At 41.0% G+C, this 21,490-nt stretch overlaps 1 protein-coding gene across 1 annotated transcript in view; it reads right to left on the bottom strand.

Annotated features, from left to right (window-relative positions):
- LOC123517795 (pleckstrin homology-like domain family B member 1) overlaps positions 1–21,490 on the bottom strand; it is a 97,968-nt gene that overhangs the window by 26,584 nt on the left and 49,894 nt on the right. The window contains 13 exon segments of the mRNA XM_045278269.1: positions 5,505–5,688; positions 6,108–6,216; positions 6,730–6,813; positions 8,137–8,247; positions 8,496–8,642; positions 8,837–8,914; positions 11,155–11,193; positions 11,866–12,012; positions 12,266–12,421; positions 13,302–13,421; positions 13,763–14,528; positions 15,436–15,554; positions 15,557–15,671. Of these exon segments, the coding sequence (XP_045134204.1) occupies positions 5,505–5,688; positions 6,108–6,216; positions 6,730–6,813; positions 8,137–8,247; positions 8,496–8,642; positions 8,837–8,914; positions 11,155–11,193; positions 11,866–12,012; positions 12,266–12,421; positions 13,302–13,421; positions 13,763–14,528; positions 15,436–15,554; positions 15,557–15,671 (2,175 nt within the window).

Here is a 21,490-nt window from a genome sequence, read left to right as displayed (position 1 = left end):
AGAAGCTGAGTGGGACAGTACGCACTGGAAATGACGGTACTAACATGACTCCATTGGTTTTGACAAGAAGAGATAACCGTACCAATATTACAGGGAGGTTTACGTGACTGTATCAAACGTCTTACGGGAAGCAGGAGGAAGGACGCGAGGAGCTAGGTGAAACTGTAAGCACTGAAAATCAAATATCTGAGGGTATTGACACGACTCTATTGGTTTAGCACCTATAACAGGACCGATATTACAGGGAGGAAGAGTGTAATGCAAACTATCATGAACTGAAAATTAAATGTTTGAGAGCAAGTGGAAGAATTAGGTTTGGTACTGAGAGTCGAGAAGGATGAAATGAAAGAGTATGCACTAAAATTTAACGTTTGAGGTCAATGACATGGCGGTTTCAACCGAGATAAAACTGAATGAAGGAATTATACAATTTAATATTCCATTTCACCAGAGATCCTTTTACATAAAAATAAACAAACATTATAACAATACATAATAACAATGACGTAGGTATTATTATTATTACCATTGTACTCACGACCAAGTAGAATGAACACAAACACTGTCTACCCCGCACATTGTGAAAAGTGACACAGAAATGACGGAAAAAGATCAGGAAAGCCGTCCATTGTATTTTTACTCCCCACAACAAGAGGAGGCGTGAGTGACATGACGTCTTGTCTGGGCTTCTCCTATTTCAAGAGGGACGTCAACCTGGCATGCAGATAGTTTAACATTACTACTCTTATTATCATCACCAGCAACAGCAAAAGCATGGCAGGAAGTTTCTCGTTTCATCCTTCAGCTAGATGCAAAATTATTGTACTAGACCGTTATTACTCGTCAGTCAATCATTCTATCATTAATCCTTCTTTCTCCGTCCCCAGCGCTGCTAGATGCTAACCGTTATTACCAGTCAATTAAGCAATCAATCTATCCATCGATCTCCTCTTCATCTCTCCCCTCCCTCTCGCCCCTCAAAAGCAGGGAACAGACCATCACGGTGGCGGAAGGAAATACGTAAAGAGAAGTGAGAGGAACATAAAGAAAAAAAAAGGGAGGGTTTGAGAGACATACTGGAGAAAGGAAGGCCAACAAGAATGCAAAGATATGGGGAAAAGAGAGGGAAGAAACATACATAGAGAGCGAAATGAGAGGAGCATACAGGGAAAGGAAAATGAGAGACGCATACAGGGAGAGGTGGAAGGGACATAAAATAAGAGGAAGAAGAGGCTATACAGGGAAGAGGAAGTGAGTCTACAGAAAGATGGGAAGGGAAGGAGTATAAATGGGAGAAAAGCATAAAGGAAGGGGAGAAAGGATGGAAGGAGCATAGAAAAAAAGAAAGGAAGAAAATATACAAAGAGGGGAACGGGAACCTATAGAAACAATGAAATCATAGGAACAGAGAGAGAGAGAGAGAGAGAGAGAGAGAGAGAGAGAGAGAGAGAGAGAGAGAGAGAGAGAGAGAGAGAGAGAGAGAGAGAGAGAGAGAGAGAGAGGAGTAGGGGCAAATAGGAATGAGGAGGAAGGACACACAAGGCGAGAAGACAATTCGTTTACTCTGAAAGAACAAGAAGAAAAAGTGAAGAAAAACTTGAGTGGGGAAGAAAAATTGGCCGGTATTTAGAGCCGTGAGTAGTGGGCGTCACGTGAGCCTGGCGGTGAATGGGTGCGTCGGCGTGGCTGGCTTGGCTGGCTTGGTTGACTGGCTGGCTGGCTTGAGGCGCGCTGCTTCCCGTCATTAGAGCTACTGTATACTACACCTCCCCCCGACCTCTGCCGTGACACCTAAACACTTCATTAAGCCCTAAAATACCCACGCATTGTTATTCCTTCTCACTTGCAACTCATTTACTTCCGTGGCCTTGAAAGTGCTGAAGACGCCAGCTCTAACTCACGTACACACCAATCACCCTTCCTGCATCCACTCAAGCATCCGCCACGAGGGGCTGACACCCCCAAGCATCTCCAGTGGACAGCTGAGCACAAAACGCCCGAGCCATGTCTTTGCCAACCCGGCGTCTGGCTCAGTACACAACAAGTATTTTTATCATAGTGCCCCCTTCATCTTGTGTCACCAGCAGCCTCCTCTCTCTCTCTCTCTCTCTCTCTCTCTCTCTCTCTCTCTCTCTCTCAAAATGTACGGTACTCAGGTCAAGTTTAAGTATCATTATTACTCATCTATTTTCTTCTCTTTTTTTTTTATGAATATGAAGGAAAATGGAAAAAAAATGGAGGCACCTATTTTAATGTAAATGTACTCACAATGCTCAAAGTTTACTCGTAGTTTCTTTTTTTACTATCTTTAACTCTTCAGATCCACATCTTTGAGATTATATTATAATTTTCTACTCGCACAATCACATGGTCGATTCTCGCAAATAATTGAGCCGTATATCTATTTTATTTCATTATTTACAAATCTATTTTCTTCTGCACGATGCGGCAGATTAGCGAGTGAAAGTATCTCGGTATGCAGTGAATGGCCCTCTACTTTCCTGTTGTTTCCCTCACACCACGCCGCACCAGCCACCAACAAACCCCACAAAGCCACCGGGGCCGCCACTTCCCGTTTTGAAGTTTGGCGGTGCCGGAGCAGTGTGTGGTGGTCGCAAGGCGGTGACGGAAGATAAATGTGTGAGTATATTCCTCCTCACATCGATGGCGAGAATCAGATGCCTGTCTCCACCCTGCTGACACAAACCATATTTCACGGCCAAACTATACGCTTGATGGCTCATACTCGAACCTGATTTATTGCTGCTAAAATGGTATTCGTTGTTCTAAGCAGCCCCGCCAAGTATATATATAATAATTATATTTACGGAATTATTTCCAAGAGAGGGTTAAAGATTTGCGATAATGTGCACGTTTCTGGTCACATTCTTGGGTGCATCAGGGAAGGTGACTCACGGGTGACATATTGAGCAGCGCGTGCCAGCCACACAATCCTCTTTCACAAACTCACTCTTCAGACGAAGATACGATTTCTTTATGACAGCCTCTGAACTATTTTGAGATTATCTGCTTTCTCTCCTTCCTGTTTATATTATATCAGGAATATTCTTACTGATTTTATAATCTTGCAGTATGGCAGGCACAGGGAGGCAAAGTTAGTAACGATAATATCACCTTATTCCACGGCTGATAGCTTCGCCTGGCACTCCCGCGACCTCTTATACCTGTCACCGCCGCGCCACATGCGAAGCTGCCTCATAAACTACTCGAGGGGAAACTTCATGAAGATACACACGCCAGCATGGACAGTAAAGCACGAGCGGCGGTGTGTGTAGACTCACCGCCACGGCCTCGTCCCCACTGCCATCGCCTCAACAAAGCATCCCATAGTACTTCCTCGTGCCTTGTTAATATATCAAGCAAACAAACCATATAATCTGCACGCTATACAGACCAGTGAGCGTGTCATCTCCATATATTAATCCTCTATGTCGTGAATCTGACACTGACGCATAATTATAGGCTGCTAATCTTTGTACTATTTCTTATTAAGCAACCACAGTACGATATTAATAATTTTTGTAACATTATATTTTTGTTTCACTATTACTAATGTAAGATTTTTCCACTATACGTTATAAACTACTACCTGACCACACGACTGAAACGAAGTCCAGATCGCACCAGTGCCATTCAACCTCCATTGTATTTGTAATGAATTATATTTAATTGACTTTCAACATGCGTTTATGTATACGATAAGAAAATATATATACCGAATAAAAAATCTGTCTATTTTGTCTCTGAGGCCTATTCTTGAAGACTTGTGCAGCAACATGACTGGGATTGTCTACTGACCTTGCATTCCTACCCTGCATGCTCAAACCACCTCATTCTTCTATGATCTCTTTCTCTCACATATACCAGTGTTACCTTTCCTTTCATTACACTTCGTCCTCTTTCACCCACTCCTTCTATCACACACACACACACACACACACACACACACACACACACACACACACACACACACACTGTCATCTCAGTAATTTGTTTTATGTGGGCAACTCACCTCTGCACTCGATACATATTTGATACCTTCAGCCACTACACACTTCACTGGTTTACAAGCAATAATGAAAAAATACATAATCTTTATCAATCATGTTCACTTCCCACAAAAGGAGATAGCTACGAAAATAATAAATAGATGAACTGCTATGTATTTCTTCTAAACAAAAATGCGGATTTCTTCAGCAGATAAACTATCACTTATCATAATTATCTGAACATCAATAAGTACATATTTCATATCTTTTAATTTCATGTATTCACACTTTACAACTCCTGTAAATAGTTTTACTACCTTGATCCTAAAATATCTGTGAGTAACAGTTTAACTTGTGCCTTAGGGATTGTCGCTCAATCTTGATGAGCTGGCAGGCAACTCCTGCCATAACTTTCCAAAGAATGTCAAGCCCCACCTGACATATTAAGTGATATCCAACCTAGGATCACTAAGCACGGTATCCACAACTGCTATATATACACCACCCACATCAGATGTGTTATCTTTTACTTCAATTCCATCTGTGAATTTGCTGCCAAAATTTCAACATACCTGATGCTTATGCTAAATGATGCTTATCATAATTATGTTCAAAGTGTTTACAAATTTCAAAATACTCAAAAAAGAACATCTATGAACTAAAATTGACAAGGAATCACTGAATCACCAGTATGTTTTGTAAATAATACTAAACTGTAGTGAAACAGTAATTGGTGAAGTACAGAGAAAACAGCAAGCAGGTTTCCATGAATTTCTTTGTACTTTGGAGGATATGCATGAAGGAACTTTAGTGAGATGAAGGTGAGCAGTAATGATGATTTCTAGGGCAAATCTGGTGTGATTCTAGTTGGAATATTGATATTTATTTCTTTTGTTGATTTTATAATAAATCAATATTTTCAGAAGTGGGAGCTTGGTATTCAGTGGCATAAGAACCAGATATTAAACGATGAAATAAATCACAAAAGTTTAATGTACATCATGATGAATAGTATGTGAGATTGTCTACTTGTAGATAGAAGAGGCTGGGTCACTAATTCAAAAGATACAAGTTTGGTTGCAAACTGAGTCAAGTGGAAAGGATGAGAGAGGAGCAGAATCTGACTGCACAAGACCTAAATTAGGATGATGCAATGAGAATTGAATGAAAATTACTTTGGAAATGTGTGAGATAAAGCCATGGACTGATTTTGGTATAATATACTCATGCTTTATGCATTTCTTGAGTCCAATAAGATCATTGTTGATAATGACAATGATAATGATGATTGAGGAAGTGGTGTAGTTTTTAATTTGCTGTTAATTCTTTAAGATATAATTTTTTCCTTTTAATTTTAGTTGTACTTATTGTAGACAGTATCTCAGAATATGAGAAGGAAATTAAAAACTTCCTACACTAATGGAATCACACATAATGCTAATGTTACATAGTGTCAAAAAAATTTAAGAGAAGCAAGAATATGCGGACATTTACCTTTCAGTGTGGAGATCAGAGGAAGTGAGGGAAGAGTCCTCTGAGCCAACACTATTCAAGGAAGCACAGTTCACATCCCTCTGTTCCTTGGCCTTCCTTTCCTCCCACTGGGCTTTCACCTCATCTGCTACACGTCGTTTCAGCTCTTCCACCCGACGTCTTTCATTCTCAATGACTAAGGTTCCTGTGATAAATAAAACAATAGTATTGGAGAGAACATTGATAAATTTTATTTATTTTATTATCATTATCATTATTTTTTTTTTACGTTATGACCTATAGCACCTGTAGGTATACTTCAAGAGTATGGGAAGTACTGTTCAGTTTCCACCCATTAGTGGCGCAGGCAATTTTACTTGTAGTGGTACCCATATTAGGACCCTTATCACCACCCAAGCACATCTTTGGAGTAATCACCTAGAACCTGGGTATCATGGTGACATGTAGGCAAATTTATACCACTTGGCAAATGACAAAGTTTTAAGGCAGTACATGGTGGGATTCGAACCTACACATGGATGTCTGCCTGATCCCACGCACACCACCTTATCCACTACACCACCGCCTATCATCTCCAAGATTGTAGTGTTTACTGTCTCTCACCTTGCTTTGCCAGGAGCAACTGTCGGTTACGTTCAATCTCCATGAGTGTTGCCGAGGTCTTACGGCCGAGGGAACCATCAGGACAGCCAAGAGGAGTGGATGAGGTGACCTACAAAGGATAATGATAGCATGCAAGAGAACAAAAATCACTTTATCATTTAATCAGCAATGCATAATTTTTCTTCCACAAAAGAAATTTTACCACCATGCACACTATTAATGCATTAAACACAGCAAACAATCAGAAAATCTTTTGTCATGAATTGGCTAAGTATTAAGCTAATTTTTTATACTTAACACACTTTATCATCACTGAATGTCCAAACATATGACAAAATTATCTAAACCTATGTAGACATTTTTTTTACTTTAGGGAAAACAGATCACTGGCATTTCTAGTGAGACTACAAAACTACTAACACTACAACACTTGAGCATTCCATGGTTTCATAGGTAAGCCATCCACTTATAGAAGCTGAGTTTTGATTTCACTCACAAAAGACCACAATACTATGTACTGTATGTACTTTACTATGCATACAATTATTTACTGGAAGCAGACACAATCAAGAATAGCAGGCTACTGGTGAGGCATTGTTGATCTAATGTCATCTGGTCTCACCTGATGTATTCTGTCAAGGTCTTCCTGAGAACGGTCTAAGAGATGCAGGCGGGAGAGCCGCTCCACCAGCTCAGCTCCACCACTCTGCGGGCCACACCCACAACAGCCACAGGACAGACAAGCAATATCATGTGAGGGTTACAATTCAAACCTCAGTCTCAACTCTTATTCAAGGTACAAAGGAACGATGACTGTTGTGCATGTTTACTATGTTTTAGGAATATTCATATATTAAAAGTCATAGGAAATTTAAAGTTCCTTTGATGAAAGGATGGGTGAGATAATTTTGTTGTACTAGAGAGTTGGTTGCTTAAAGTGGTAAGTAAAAATGCATCTACAATGGCAAAATATTTGTGAGCATTGAAATGCTTGTGCTGTATAGTATGACTATTTGACTACTTCAGTCATTAATATTCATTTTAATTTCTCAGTGTGTAACTTGGTGACAGATATACAAGAATGCTTTATAATATGTTCATGTAGATTTTTTTATGGTTACTCCCATTTAAGTTTTTGTTTTTGTTTTTGGTAATCATAATATCCATCTGTCTCCTCTATAGTTCCTCATCTGTTGTTTTCAAAAACTTTTATAATGTCATGAAGATATGGTGGCTAGTTTTCATAAAGAGGAAATTCTATAAAATGACAGGGTGTGAACCCTGGAAAATATTGTTCACATAGAGAAAAGATAAATAAGATACATTTTTGGTAAAAGTTGCAGATTTTATACATCATTCCAATCCACAACCAGTAACCAATTCACAACTATTTATAACATTTCTCTAAAAATCTCAAGACCATGTTAATATGACACCAGTACAAAGAGGCACTACATGTGTAATGATTCCTAAGATTGAGTATTAGAATGTTATGTACAGCACTGATGCAAAAAAAGAGAGAGAAGAAAAAGAAGAAGAAGAAGAAGAAGAAGAAGAAGAAGAAGAAGAAGAAGAAGAAGAAGAAGAAGAAGAAGAAGAAGAAGAAGAGAGAGAGAGAGAGAGAGAGAGAGAGAGAGAGAGAGAGAGAGAGAGAGAGAGAGAGAGAGAGAGAGAGAGAGAGAGAGAGAGAGAGAGAGAGAGAGAGAGAGAGAGAGAGAGAGAGAGAGAGAGAGAGAGAGAGAGACTGTATGAACCAACTAAGCATCCCTTTCATCCAGTGACAGTATACCATGCAATGCCCACCAGAGAAGCAACCATTCCTAAAAATGCCAAACCAGCACAGTAGATTACACTTGTTGAAACATATTAGTACTGCATGCAGACAAGTAGACATTCCAGGTAATTTTTTCAGATTGTGTATAAATGCAATTTTACTGTGCTAGTCATAAGAAACAAATACAAGATGGTTCCAATGCATTTTGAGAGATGAGGTGTTATCCAAATCCCAACAAAGCAGTGAGTGGTGTACCTCCTCCGTGTCTGATGAGCAAGTGGGGGAACTCTGGCCGTTAGAAGGCACGACCCCCAAGCGGATGAGTTCACCCAGTCGGCGCTCAGCTGCTGTCAGCTGCCCTCGCTCCTGCAAGCCAACACCACCACACCTTAGCAATACCTCACCAATACCTGACCTCACCTCAGAACAAAACTGGATCACAACATATCACACAGGTTTTATTAGTCTCCAGGGAACAATGTGGCACCTTGCCACACGGGAAGTTAATGTGTAAAGGGATGGGGTCAGTTTCTTTAGAGCAGTAAATTGTGCTTAGATATTATTTTGTTATAGCAGTTTTAAAACTATTGTTAAGCGCAATGCATAAAGAATACCTTTGCTATTTTTGATAGAAGATCTTGACGTTCTTTTTCTAGAATCTCGGTTTCTTGCCTCACAGTGTGGGTCATCTCTGACATTTGTTTCTCTAACTCTGCAATCCTTTCATGTCGACTGGTTAACTTTTCTCTCACTTCTGCAATCTGAGGATAAAGGAATCAAAAGTTAATATGATCCTTAATGTTAAAAACAACATAATCTCCAAACAGATGATTCTGAATATGAAAAACAAAGCAATCATCATAGCACAAAATCATCAAAGTAGAAGATGCCTGACTAAAAAGTAAGAAGTTTTAGATGTATAGTCTTACTGCATTTGTTCATTCAACACACACACCTCCTTGTTGAGCTCCTCTCTCTCTGCCTCTCGGTGAGCCTCAGCCTCCATCTGGTGAAACTCTGTGTCCTCAAACACCTTGAACAGAAAAAAATATGTAAATACTTCATTGCATATCATGATCACAAAAATAAAAAATAAATAAAAAAAATTTGATATCACAGTGATTTATGGATTCTGATATTACAACTAGTACTAAGGAAAGCATCTTGGCAGTGTTGAATAAAGAACAAACTAAAATACACCACCACATCAATGCACCATTACAATAACCATCACCACACACAAAGCAGCCACAGAATTTGGCAATGACAAGTTGTGATAAATAAAAATAACCTTGAGCAAAACTGTGAAGAGGCAAAAATTTTAAGTTTATCAACATTCAATGCAAATATGGTATTTAACACAAACTTGCATTTTCCCACAAATGCAAGACAGCATCCAAAGAAGAAGAAACTATTAAATCCCCAATATAACAATTAAAGCAGCAATTCACTTTTCTTTCCCTTTTTGCTGTGCAGAAATAAAGTTTCTGGAAAAGGTTTCCTACCACATTGTTCCCTTCTTAAATCAGGTATCACACATGGACAAGCTTCACTCTTTATAGCTGCAGTGGTTTTTGGTGCATTTTCCATAACAGTGTCAACAAACATTTCGTATATGTATGCAGGAAGTATCATCATACGAGTATCTCTTGAGACACCTCCCACATCATTGTTTTTGACAGGTCTCATCCACCAGGTCTGGTCATATTTATCATCACCCAACAATAGTTTTTCTCATGACTATGAGAGGACAGATTGTGTGACCAGGGCTGATGAAGTATCATAAAATGCACAATGAAAATATGTTATCACAAAAAGAAATGCAAAGTGACTGATTCTCATCTAATTACAACACTGCATTTTATCTCACTAAACACACTAAAAATATACTAAGATTCCTTATATGCAGCTTTTCTTCTTCATGAGTAGTGTGTGAGCAACAGAAGATCACTTATATATTCATTTAAAGTATGATGACAGTTTTAAGTGTTTGGTAAGATAGAGTAACTATACAGTTTCATCTCAAAATTAATAACAGTCAGCCCAAAACCAAAGTGCAATATAATATATAGAACCTTAGTCAACAATCTCATCACTGTTACATCACCTTATACAATGACTTGGTCTGCTGTTGTAGTAGTTAGTGTACTCAACTCAAGACTGAAAAACCTCAAGTTTTGACTCCAAGCAATTTAATTGTTGCCCTCTTTTCAAGCTATGGCCTTTGTTCACCTCACAGAGAATTGCAATGGATTGAAGTGAAATATGGGACCTTTGTATTTAGTAATAGAAGGTCACTAAGTCTTCCTGTAGGAGCGGTACTGTGTGTCAATTACCTAAGAACCCTAACAACAGAAATCTTGCCTTGTGCTGTGTGCACTCATTTACTTACTTGTGGTATACACAATTTCAATCAATCAAATTTATGTTGTTCTGTTTCCATATCTACTTTTGTCCACTTTAGTCTTAAAATTGTGGATGGTTCTTGCACACATTACCAACAAGCAACATTTCTATTGGGAAACCTAAATTTAGGAATTTGGTTTGAGATCAGGTGTGTGTGTGTGTGTGTGTGTGTGTGTGTGTGTGTGTGTGTGTGTGTGTGTGTGTGTGTGTGTGTGTGTGTGTGTGTGTGTGTGTGTGTGTGTGTGTGCTCTTACCAAGGGACCACAGAAGGAAAATGTATATGAGATCTAAAGGGACAAAAAATACATAATCTAATTAACTACTATTAGTAATTACAGTCGTCTTTGCAACTTAATGAAACTTAGCAATAAAGCTTTTAAAAAGCCATTTTTCTCCAAAACTGAGTCTGCCTACTTATGAAAAGCCAGAGGATTTAGCCATAAGTAGCCAGAATTAAATTAATTACTTTCTGTGCATACCCTTTCAGGATCAAATTAATTAGCTAATAATTATTTGAGTATGAGGCACCTAATATTAGTAGCCTTGAAATACATATGAATGTTCCTTGAAAAAAAAAAAAAAAAAAAAAAAAAAATAACATTACTGAAAAAAAGTACCAGATGTGCAGCATGTGCAGTGACATCCACCCAAAACAACCAGTATAGCTCAGCATTTCAAGGAAGATCCAACTCCCAACTTTGATGCTGACATGACTGAGGCACTCTCACATGCTGCACTGTGTGCAGACATGTCACAGGACAAAAGAAGGACAACTTGTGATGGGAAGGAAGTAGTTTAAGTGTTGAACACAGCAACCAGCACACAACACCCACCATGCTGGACACACTTTATACATCTTACACTTACTTTCTTCGCCTTCTTCCACCGAATATAGAAAAAGAAAAACTGCAAGCAAAGTTGGATACAAAAAGTTAGAATAGCAAGAAAGAATGTAGTATAAAACTTGGAAGCAATTGCTACTGATAAAATAATTTCAGTCGAGTAACGCATGAGAATACCTGAATATGTATGAAAAGGTCATGAAATATGAAACCAAGAAATTAATTTCATATAGAACTTGCTTCATGTATAATTGTATCCAAGTGATGGGGTTGAAAGATTAGTAAGGAATGTATATGGAAAAGTCCTCAGCATTGCAGAATAAGAATAATTATTAAATGGTTATACTTCCTATGAAGTTTCATTTACTGATTCATAAAAATAGAAAAGAAAGTTTACAAAATATGAGAGAACATTATATACAAAGAAATTTCATTGCATACATGATACATATCTCAAAAGCTATATACAAGAAAATAATAAGTCAACAGAAAATTTCATGATTCAAGAAATAGGTCTCTTCCATTACAGTGTCAGCAGCATTTGTTCAGTATTGATCATTCCCCAAGCTAAAGGCAGGAGCTTCCTAAGCTAACCTACCACCCACTTCACTAACTAACTGACAGTCACACACTGCTGCACACCAGCTTCTTATTCACATCAACAAACAGAAGTAAATTCAGTTAGCAAGAAAGCCGAGTGTCCCAAGTGTCAGAGCTGAGAACAGTCAAGTTTTACCTTGCGTTCTGCTTCCACTGCTTCATGCTGAGCCTTTAAAGTCTCCAACATCTCAGTCTCCTCATCTGTTGTGCCAGTAAAATTTTCACTCTTGCTCTCCAACTGGTCTAGGTCTCTCTCAGCTTCCTCCAATCGTGAGCGACAGGCCTAAATATTATTTTACCAGTTAGAATTATACGATTTCCATTATATTTCATTACACACAAACACACACACACACTGTGTGTGTGTATTTACAACTCGGTAAATACACACACACAATGGGATACCTAAAAATTATGTAAATTTCAGAAAATTATGAAATTACTGATGATGATGAGCTAATTCCTTTTCAAAAAAGTGTTCCTACACAGTCTTGCACAAAAGTAGGCAGCAAGGCACAAAAACACACTCAAGTTACCTCAATGGCCTCCTGATGATGGTGTCGTTCCTGATTGCAGCGTTCCTCCAGCTCCTGGCTTTTCTGCAACAGGGCAGCCAAACGTTCCTCTTCCATAGTGGCTTTCTCTCTCTGAGGAGCCAGCTCTCCCTCCAGTAATGCTCTCTCCACCTCAAGCTGCAAAAACATTCTTTAACCAAGTGTACTCTGGAAGCAGCTTCTATTTTCATTCCATGAAATTTAAGCATTTATATTACAGATTATGAACTATTATTCTTATACAATTGAAACCCTTTTCTTAGTCATTAGTATATTTCTGGCATGGGCATTGCAATTACACAACCCTTTCACACAGGGCTAATTAATCCATACACCAATTGTGGTGTTGTATGAAGGGGCCTTAAACATAATGTAATAAGTTTACATTAATGGTTTTGTGTAACCATGTTTTATCAAATTTAACATGCACAAACTGAAGGAAAGGAAAATATTCATGCAGGAGATAAAGTACAACTTCTTTTCAGGCATTTCAATGGTGATCATCAGGAATGAAAGCAACACTCTGATAGTCATAAAATATGCACAAAGCCAAGAGGTCTGGTCTTTTCATCTATATCTTGGTATACTATTTTGCAGTTACTCATCCTTTCTGTCACACATGTGCAGGTTTTATCATCTGTATGATCTAATCAATGGTGGGACTGTACCCTGCAGATTCCCACCAATAGTGATGGCATATTAAGTATTTTTTCTTCATATTGTAAGTCTCCTTTTTTTCTAACTATACTGAAGACAAGCATAATTATCTAAATGAAACTGCGTAATTTTAACCTAAAAGGAAGAAAAAAAATAAATAAGAATAAATGAATAAATAAATTTAAAAAAATAATAAATAAATAAAAAAAAAAACTTTCAAAGATACATCCATGAAGAAATCCAAAGAAGCATTTCAAGTCAAGACCAAAACCAAAGTTTTGTTGCTAGGAATGTTATTTCAGCTCTGATCAATATTCAGCTTGTATGTACAGTCTTCTAGTATCAGACAGACAGTCATTACCTCTCTGAGAGCCTCATCCTCTGTATTTTCTAGCTCAGTGACGCTTCGTTTGAGATCAGTGACAGACTGAAGTGTCTCATTCTTGATGCCCCTCAGACGCTCTATCTCCCCAGGCACATCCTGTTGTTCGGGAGCAATGCAGGAAAATCATGCACAAGATTCAACACATATCTGTCAGCTGTCATAAAGCAGATTTTCAGTCTACAGAAAGTGAAAACATCTGGTGGCTCTAGATGCTGAGATCCGGAGCAACACAAGGCACCAAAAGCTATCATGAAGCTGTCAAATGCAATAAAATGCCATAAATACAACTACAGTCAGTATGGCACACTTAACTAGTAACATTACAATAGATTTTACTTTTATACTGGAACAACAAACACAATATGTGCATTCACACAACTTTCAATCAACTCGTGATATCTTAACATATCAAAATAATGGTTTCCTTGGATACTTACATCAATATTAAATGTGTCTTGAATATTTTTGATAATGTGCTCTTCTAAGACCTTATTGCATCCTCTTTCCTCATCTTCTGTAGCATCATATCCAGATGTACTTGTTTCTGACTTATCTCTGGGACTAGTGGGCACATGAGGATCTCTGGAGTGATCAACAGTGTCTTTTGAACAGCCTAGCCTACTCTGCACCATGACATGACAGCTGCTGTTTTCATAACTATGCACTCTTTCCTCAGTTCTTGCCAAAATTTCACTACACATGGAGCTTGACATATGAATACCAGCAGCATCAGAGTCCCTTGATAAACTGCTGGTGTTGTTGTTCATTTTGTTAAGGGTAGGAGAGTCACCAAGTACAGACCTTTCTATTCTAGGGGACCTCGGGGGCCTTGGTGGCGGTGACAAGGCTTCTGGAGAACTCAGAGGGTCAGATCGCATGAATGGACTACGGTTCTCCTTGTTTCTTGCACTCTCCTTTGTGGTTCTGGGACTCCTGATTTTCTTACATTCACTTGCTCCTCCTTGGAACTCTGATATGGCCATTCTGTTTTCTATGATCTCACAGTTGTCCCTCCTGTCTGCCCTCTCCTTGCCCACGATGGTCTTGATGCGAGTGCGGGGACTCTGAGGCATGGGATAGGTGAGGTACGAAGGACTGACATTCTCATAAGGACTCTTTGGACTGCTAGGACTTGGAGAATGAGAAGGAACTTGTAGCGGTGCAGGATTAGGGAAGGGATGGTAGCTTGGTAAAGTCCCACTTCTGAAAGGAACATGGAATGAGTTAAAGAATTCAACATGGAATGAACTGGATAAGTCTTTTAATATTCTGAAACTGGTTTACAAACAGAACAGTAAGAGAATGAAACATACTTCAGAAAAAAAAAAAAAAAAATTCAAGAGGAGGCTGGATAAATCTATGGATGTAGATGACAGATGGTGAATATTAAATGTTTAGGAGCTGCCTTGTGCAGGTCAACTACACTGGCCTTCTGAGATCTCCTTATTTTCTTATGAAAGAGTCACTGTTGATACTTTCCTAGTATTACCTTACCACCCCACTTACAAGCATTGGCTTTCCTATTGCCACATATTCTCTCCTAGTGCTGTACATTCTCTGTGAGTGTAAGGGTTTTCTTTAACATTCAAAAAAATATAAAGTTGTAGAATTAGAACATGAGGCTACAAATTCATGCAATACATGGAGAGGAGAAGAAAAAGAAGAAATGAAGAAGAAAAAGAAGAAGAAGAAGAAGAAGAAGAAGAAGAAGAAGAAGAAGAAGAAGAAGAAGAAGAAGAAGAAGAAGAAGAAGAAAAAAGTGACAAAAAAGTTATATACTTAAATACTCTCCACTCTATTTTGGCCAAAGAACATGTTCCTGACGTATCTAACATTATGAGTAATTATGGACAAATTACTGAAGATACAAGGTCATTTTCAAAATAATACTTGAAGATTAGCCACACCAATCATTAAAGTTATAAAACTATGTTTAAAAATCCAAAAACTTCCACTACACCTGTCAAATATAATGAAATAAAGCACTATATAGAGGCTATAAAGAGTCAGAGGTGAATATTGCACGAGCAAACCAGCTGAGTCTAAATCATGAGGAGAATAATAAATCACTACTGGCCTGGCTGCCCGGCTGCTGAAGGCCACGACCCACCTGGTAAGGGATGTGGTGCGGTGGCCTGGGCTGATCACATCACTGTGGTCAAAGCTGAAGATGGCACTCAGCTCATCCTCTGAGTTAGTGGTGGGCGTCTTGAGGCTGGAACCAGAGAGGACGAGGCAGCGGGTGGGGTGGGTGTGGGCGAGGAGGTGGGCGTGGTGGGCAGGCCAGTTGGGGGTGGTGAGGAGGGCAGGCGCTTGTCTCGAGGTAGCGAGCCGTTTGTTTTGATTCTGAAACAGGCACTGGTGGTGTGGTCATGCTTTCTCTCTCTCCCTCTCATTGATGTAAACCATACATTAAACACACACACACACACACACACACACACTCATAGAAGGGTGGAAGCATGGAATAGTTTAGACGTGGAAGTGGTCAACGCAAGGAATATTCATGATTTTAAGAAAAAGCTGGACATTAATAGATATGGAGACGGGACAACACGAGCATAGCTCTTTTCCCGTATGTTACAATTAGGTAAATACAATTAGGTAAATACACACACACACACACACACACACACACTACCTAAAACCAAAAACTAAAGTAAGTTAATGTCTAATGACTACAATCTCTACATACATCAAGTCTGGTTCATGGAATCATTAACAACAACAACAACAACAACAACAACAACAAGGAATAAAACATGAGTCATTACAAAACTATTACCCATAAAAAAATAGAAATAAATAATTGAATAAACAAAAAATAATAACAATGAGAACAGCATTGGTAGAAAGAGTGAGTATTTGCGCTGATACTGGAGACATAAAGGTAACCCCCCCTCCCTCTACAACAATCAAATACCGGGGACCCGCACATGTCTGCCCACCCCGCCCAACCCTGCTCCTCGAAGTAGCCGCTGAGGGCCCGTGTTTTGAAAAGCTTTATTCTCTCATTAGGACTGTTTAGAAAGACCACAGAGATCCTTTGTTGAGTTCGTATGACTCTATTTCCTGGCGATGTTTCATAGAGGGACTGCCACGTGTAGGCCTGATGAGCGATGGCTTCTTGCAACTTCCCTTATTTCTTTATTATTTTCTTTGGAATGCAATTTTTTTTCTATTAATCATAGTGAATAAATGAAAGCACCCCCTATCAACTTCCAATGGTCAGGCTTAGACGCCAGAAAGCTTGAATCCCATCAGGAGACAGCTCACTCGAACAGTCAGTCGATAATAATGCCTTTGTTCTTCCTCTTTTTTTCTTCAATGGTCAGGTGTTGGCGTTAGTTTCTTCTGGCCGCTGCATATACTACATCGCATTAAGTTGCTTGCGATCTATGCATTTTAAGTCCACCTCTCAATCTCACTCTCTTTTCCTTGGACTTCCCGAATGACATTCTCAAACACTACGGCGTCACATAAAGACTATTTTTAACAAACTATGGTAAAAAAAAAAATAATAAAAGCTTCCCAAAATTTATCATAATTAGAGATAGTTTTAATTAACTGGGATTCCATATCATCAATGGAATAATCTGACTAATGATCCGTTTGGTCCTCGAAAAAATTCTTTATGAGCCGGTTCAAAATACAGGTCATTACTTTTTCAACCACACTATGTCTTCTTTATCTCTTCATCTATTGCAACTACTACAACGTCCCTCTGTAGTAAATCTCAGTATCATCTCACCCTCAGCTTATACCCTTCTTCAATCGCACCTCTTATTTGTACAAGCCATAACAAGCTAAACGAGCCTGAAAACAAGACACGGAGTTATCTACGAGAATGTGGAGCATAGACTTTAAATCAAGGCAAACAAACAGAACATGATGACGTCACAAAGAGACTACTGCAGCTGTCCTGTTGGGGCGGCACAGGGAGGGGCTGAGGGGCGAGTACAGAAGGATGGAGTAGCGAGGAAGAGTGTTGAGGGAGCAGACTGGACACTGGGAGGCGAATGGGACAGAGGGTCCGGCGCCACGGTGGAGGATACGATTAGTAGGCAACAGAGCGCTCAGTTTTGCGTGTGTGTGTGTGTCAGAGAGAGAGAGAGAGAGAGAGAGAGAGAGAGAGAGAGAGAGAGAGAGAGAGAGAGAGAGAGAGAGAGAGAGAGAGAGAGAGAGAGAGAGAGTTGAGTGACCACCAGGACAAACTGATAGGTATGCACGCATTATACATATTCGTGTGGGCGCACGCGCACGCACGCACGCACACACACACACACACACACACACACACACACACACACCGGCGTCTCCTTACTGCCTACAGAGACAAGGACACTATTCGTATGTACTCTACGAGGTGTGTGTGTGTGTGTGTGTGTGTGTGTGTGTGTGTGTGTGTGTGTGTGTGTGTGTGCTAGCTTTGCCACGCTCAGGAAACATGTTGTGATGAAGTAGACAAAAACACGCAACTAAATCACCACCACCACCACCAACATCAACAAAACAATAAACCCAGCAATCAACCAGTCAACCACTCAGACAACACACACACACACACACACACACACACACACACACACACACACACACACACACACACAAAGCGATTTTGATGTAACGATGAGAGAGAGAGAGAGAGAGAGAGAGAGAGAGAGAGAGAGAGAGAGAGAGAGAGAGAGAGAGAGAGGAATAAATGTTGAAAGGCGGTACGGCAAGATACAGATCACGGGAGGCTGAAGGTCAAAGAAAGATGACTGAGGGACAGACGGGCACAGGGAAAGGGAAGGGCCGTGGAGAGGGTAAGCTGCGACCACGACATCTGCTGAATTAATTAATGCCGCGGCTGTCTCGTCTCGTGTCGGCATCTCCACGACCCGGCGTCAAAACATTGCCCTCCCTCCACCCGTTCCCTATACACTGCCATTGAGTTATCAGTGCCATGATCCTCCCTGTGGTGGTGGTGGTGGCCGGGGGTGGTGCAAGGGAGGCGGATGCTTATAGGCAGGACGGGGAGTGATCTAATGTCTGTCAGAAGCCGGTAGTGTTCGTTAGGCAAATAAATGAAGAACTGTCACTGAGGTTTCCGTGAATAGTCTGTTGTTTCAAGAATCCTAAGTAAAGTTTCTGGTAATTTTGTTGTAATTTTGTTTTATAAATAGTTACCACTTTAAAACGGCCTTGATCGAATATTGCTCCTTGTCTAGACTCACTCTAGATGACAAGATTCAAGAGAGAAAACATAAACGCAAACACTGACGCCAACTTCTAGCACAGAATGAGGAATGGTGAAGAGATAGCCAAGCCTTGCCATGTTGATTAAATAAATATTCAATTCTCATCGACATTAGTCAAGCTGACAGCGCGGGGATACTACTATAGTACTACCAAGCTCCTGGCAGGGAGAGGCCACTTGAGTCCGACTCCGTACCCATTCCGTGCCATGTGAACAGGGACAGAATACAGTTGAGAGAGAGAGAGAGAGAGAGAGAGAGAGAGAGAGAGAGAGAGAGAGAGAGAGAGAGAGAGAGAGAGAGAGAGAGAGAGAGAGAGAGAGAGAGAGAGAGAGACCTTTCCAAACACTCACAGCATGATAAACATTCAAACCTTTTCTTTGTTGTATATTTTATTACAGAATAGTCAAACTCTTTACTTTCTTTCTCTCTCTGGTAATGCGTTTTACTGATATCTTGTTCTACTAAGAAAGAAAACGTTATATTTGTACACCCTCATCTCCTTTTGTTGTGTGTGTGTGTGTGTGTGTGTGTGTGTGTGTGTGTGTGTTTACAAAATCTAGTGATGTAACTGGATCGTGCCTTATGATAGTCGGCAGCAATCTGTTGGATGTTGCACAAAGCACATCACTTCTCTAGCCGCCAACCCCGCCCCTCAACCTCAAGCTCGCCAGCATGGAGTGTTATTATACGGTCTTAGCGTGACGGGCTCCCCTTAGCTACAGCATCACCCTTGGCCTTGCTCAGCCATCACGGGAACACTAGCAAAGACGTCCTCTCGTGATGTTTAAGATTTAGGAGTAATTAGTGGCAGTGGTGCGTGAGAGGATGAATGTTGCATGAGAGGCGAGTTGATGGGTGTGATGCGTAGCGCTGCGAAGCTCAAGTCTTATTACATCAGTGAATGTAAACAAACACGGATGAGGGAAATAAATCCACACTTAAACGAGATCGCACATCCCACACCACTAGATGCTTGTAGGAAAAGTATCAAGTTGTCAGAGATGCCCTTGAAGGTGCTGACCTGGAGTACCCACGTCCCGGCCTCCTGACGGGGAAGTGGTGATCCATGTCGCCACACTGCCGCTACACACACACACACACTTGCGCCGGAAGAAGTCACAAGTCACACTACCCAAAGCGAACAAGGTTCATATTTCTTGAGGTCTGTGATGTTCCACGATCCTGCACATGACAGCCAACACGCCTCTCGCCTGTGTCACTTGAGAGGCCGTCCTGTCACTAAGCCTCCTCAAGCCGCACGGCCTCACACAGGCCTCCAGCAGCCGTCTTCTCATTATCAGTCAAGACGTAACCACTGCTGCGCCGCTACTGTGCCCACATACTACCAGGGCCTCGCATTTTCGTCCTCATCTTGGGGGATGCGTAGTCTGACATTTCACTCACACCATTCCAGACACTCTGATTTTCCAGAATTCGAAAAACATCTATATGGTAAAGTCTTGACTGTATGTTTAGCTTTCTTTCAAAAAAAAAAAAAAAAAAAAAAAAAAAAAGACGGTGAGATGACACGCCAGCAGTGCCTCCCGCCCACACAGCGCTGCGCACTGTCTCTCTTCACTCCTCGGTCAGAGTTCACCAAGGGTCACAATTTTTCTATGCTGCTGTGAGGCGCCGTTGAGAGCGTGGTGTGAGGCACAGCCGGCCGCCTCCCGCTGCACACACATACTGATGTCACTACATCGCCTGCCACCCACTCCACTCTCTCCCTCCTACCCCCGGCACACTGCCTCCCTTGACCCGCTAGACTTAACACACACACACACACACACCACTATAACCACACATTAATATTAACATTGCATAATGTCTTACCATTAACGAGCCACACACATTACACACCTGACATTAATTCCTTCTCCTTCTTTCATTCTTCTCAAACCATAGGTGATAAACAAACAAACATACATATAGACAAACACAGAGGTCACCACCTTTGTCTGGGCACACAACGGCGTTTCAGATGCTAAGCAGAACATAGTGTGCCTCGTGAACCCTGGTCGGTAAAGGATTCAGGAGGAGGAGGAGGAGGTGGCAGGATGAGGGTGGCGAGTAGAGGAGAGACACAGCATCGCCGTGAAAGCCTTACACGGCCTGCTTATGCTACCAGGCTAGCAGGCGCGTCGAGGGACTAATGGACCACATTCCTCCCTACCACACACCTCCCATTGGTAAATAAACGGAAGGGTTGACTGATGGGGATGTGTACGGACAGACCATGACTCTATCGCACTCACAACCTATCAAAATACCCACGTATATGATCAACCTTCCACAAGAGTGTTGATGACTTACTCGAGGCGCCAGTGACGAACACTCGCTAATGGCAGCGAGTGTGACTCCTGAGTGAAGGCTGCCACAGGATTACACAGCTGAGGGTGGCAACGGTAAGCCGGCAGGGGCGAGGCAGCACAGGGGGAGGCCACAGGAAGGCGTCAGGTAGAGGGCGCGGGCACAGTTTACCCAAGAATGAGAGAGCGAAAAGTATGGAGGAGTGGGAGGAGAGGGAGGGAATGAGTGACGGGGAAACACTGCCTCTCAGCCACCGCACTCTTGCTCCCTCACGCCCGTCCGTCCCCCGCCACTACCACACCCTCACTGCACCACACCACGCTCCGACACACGTACACATACACATAACAACAATACCAATAAAACTACCACTACTACTACTACAAATACTACTACAATTAAAAGCAATAATCACGACGAAAGAATCAGCCTTAAGCGTTGATTTATCAGTTTTGTCGTATCTTACACCACCACTACCACCACCAACAATAACAACAACGTCAACAACTGCAAGGTCACGTCTTACCCGCCGGCCGCAGCTGACAGGATGTAGAGGAAGGGCTGTGATGGTGTGGGCGGAAGTGTGGGTGGGTGGTGGTAAAGGTGGTGAAG

This window comes from Portunus trituberculatus, chromosome 42, assembly GCF_017591435.1.
Source record: "Portunus trituberculatus isolate SZX2019 chromosome 42, ASM1759143v1, whole genome shotgun sequence".
Taxonomy (NCBI): Eukaryota; Metazoa; Arthropoda; class Malacostraca; order Decapoda; family Portunidae; genus Portunus; species Portunus trituberculatus.
This window is presented reverse-complemented; position numbering and strand designations above follow the sequence as displayed.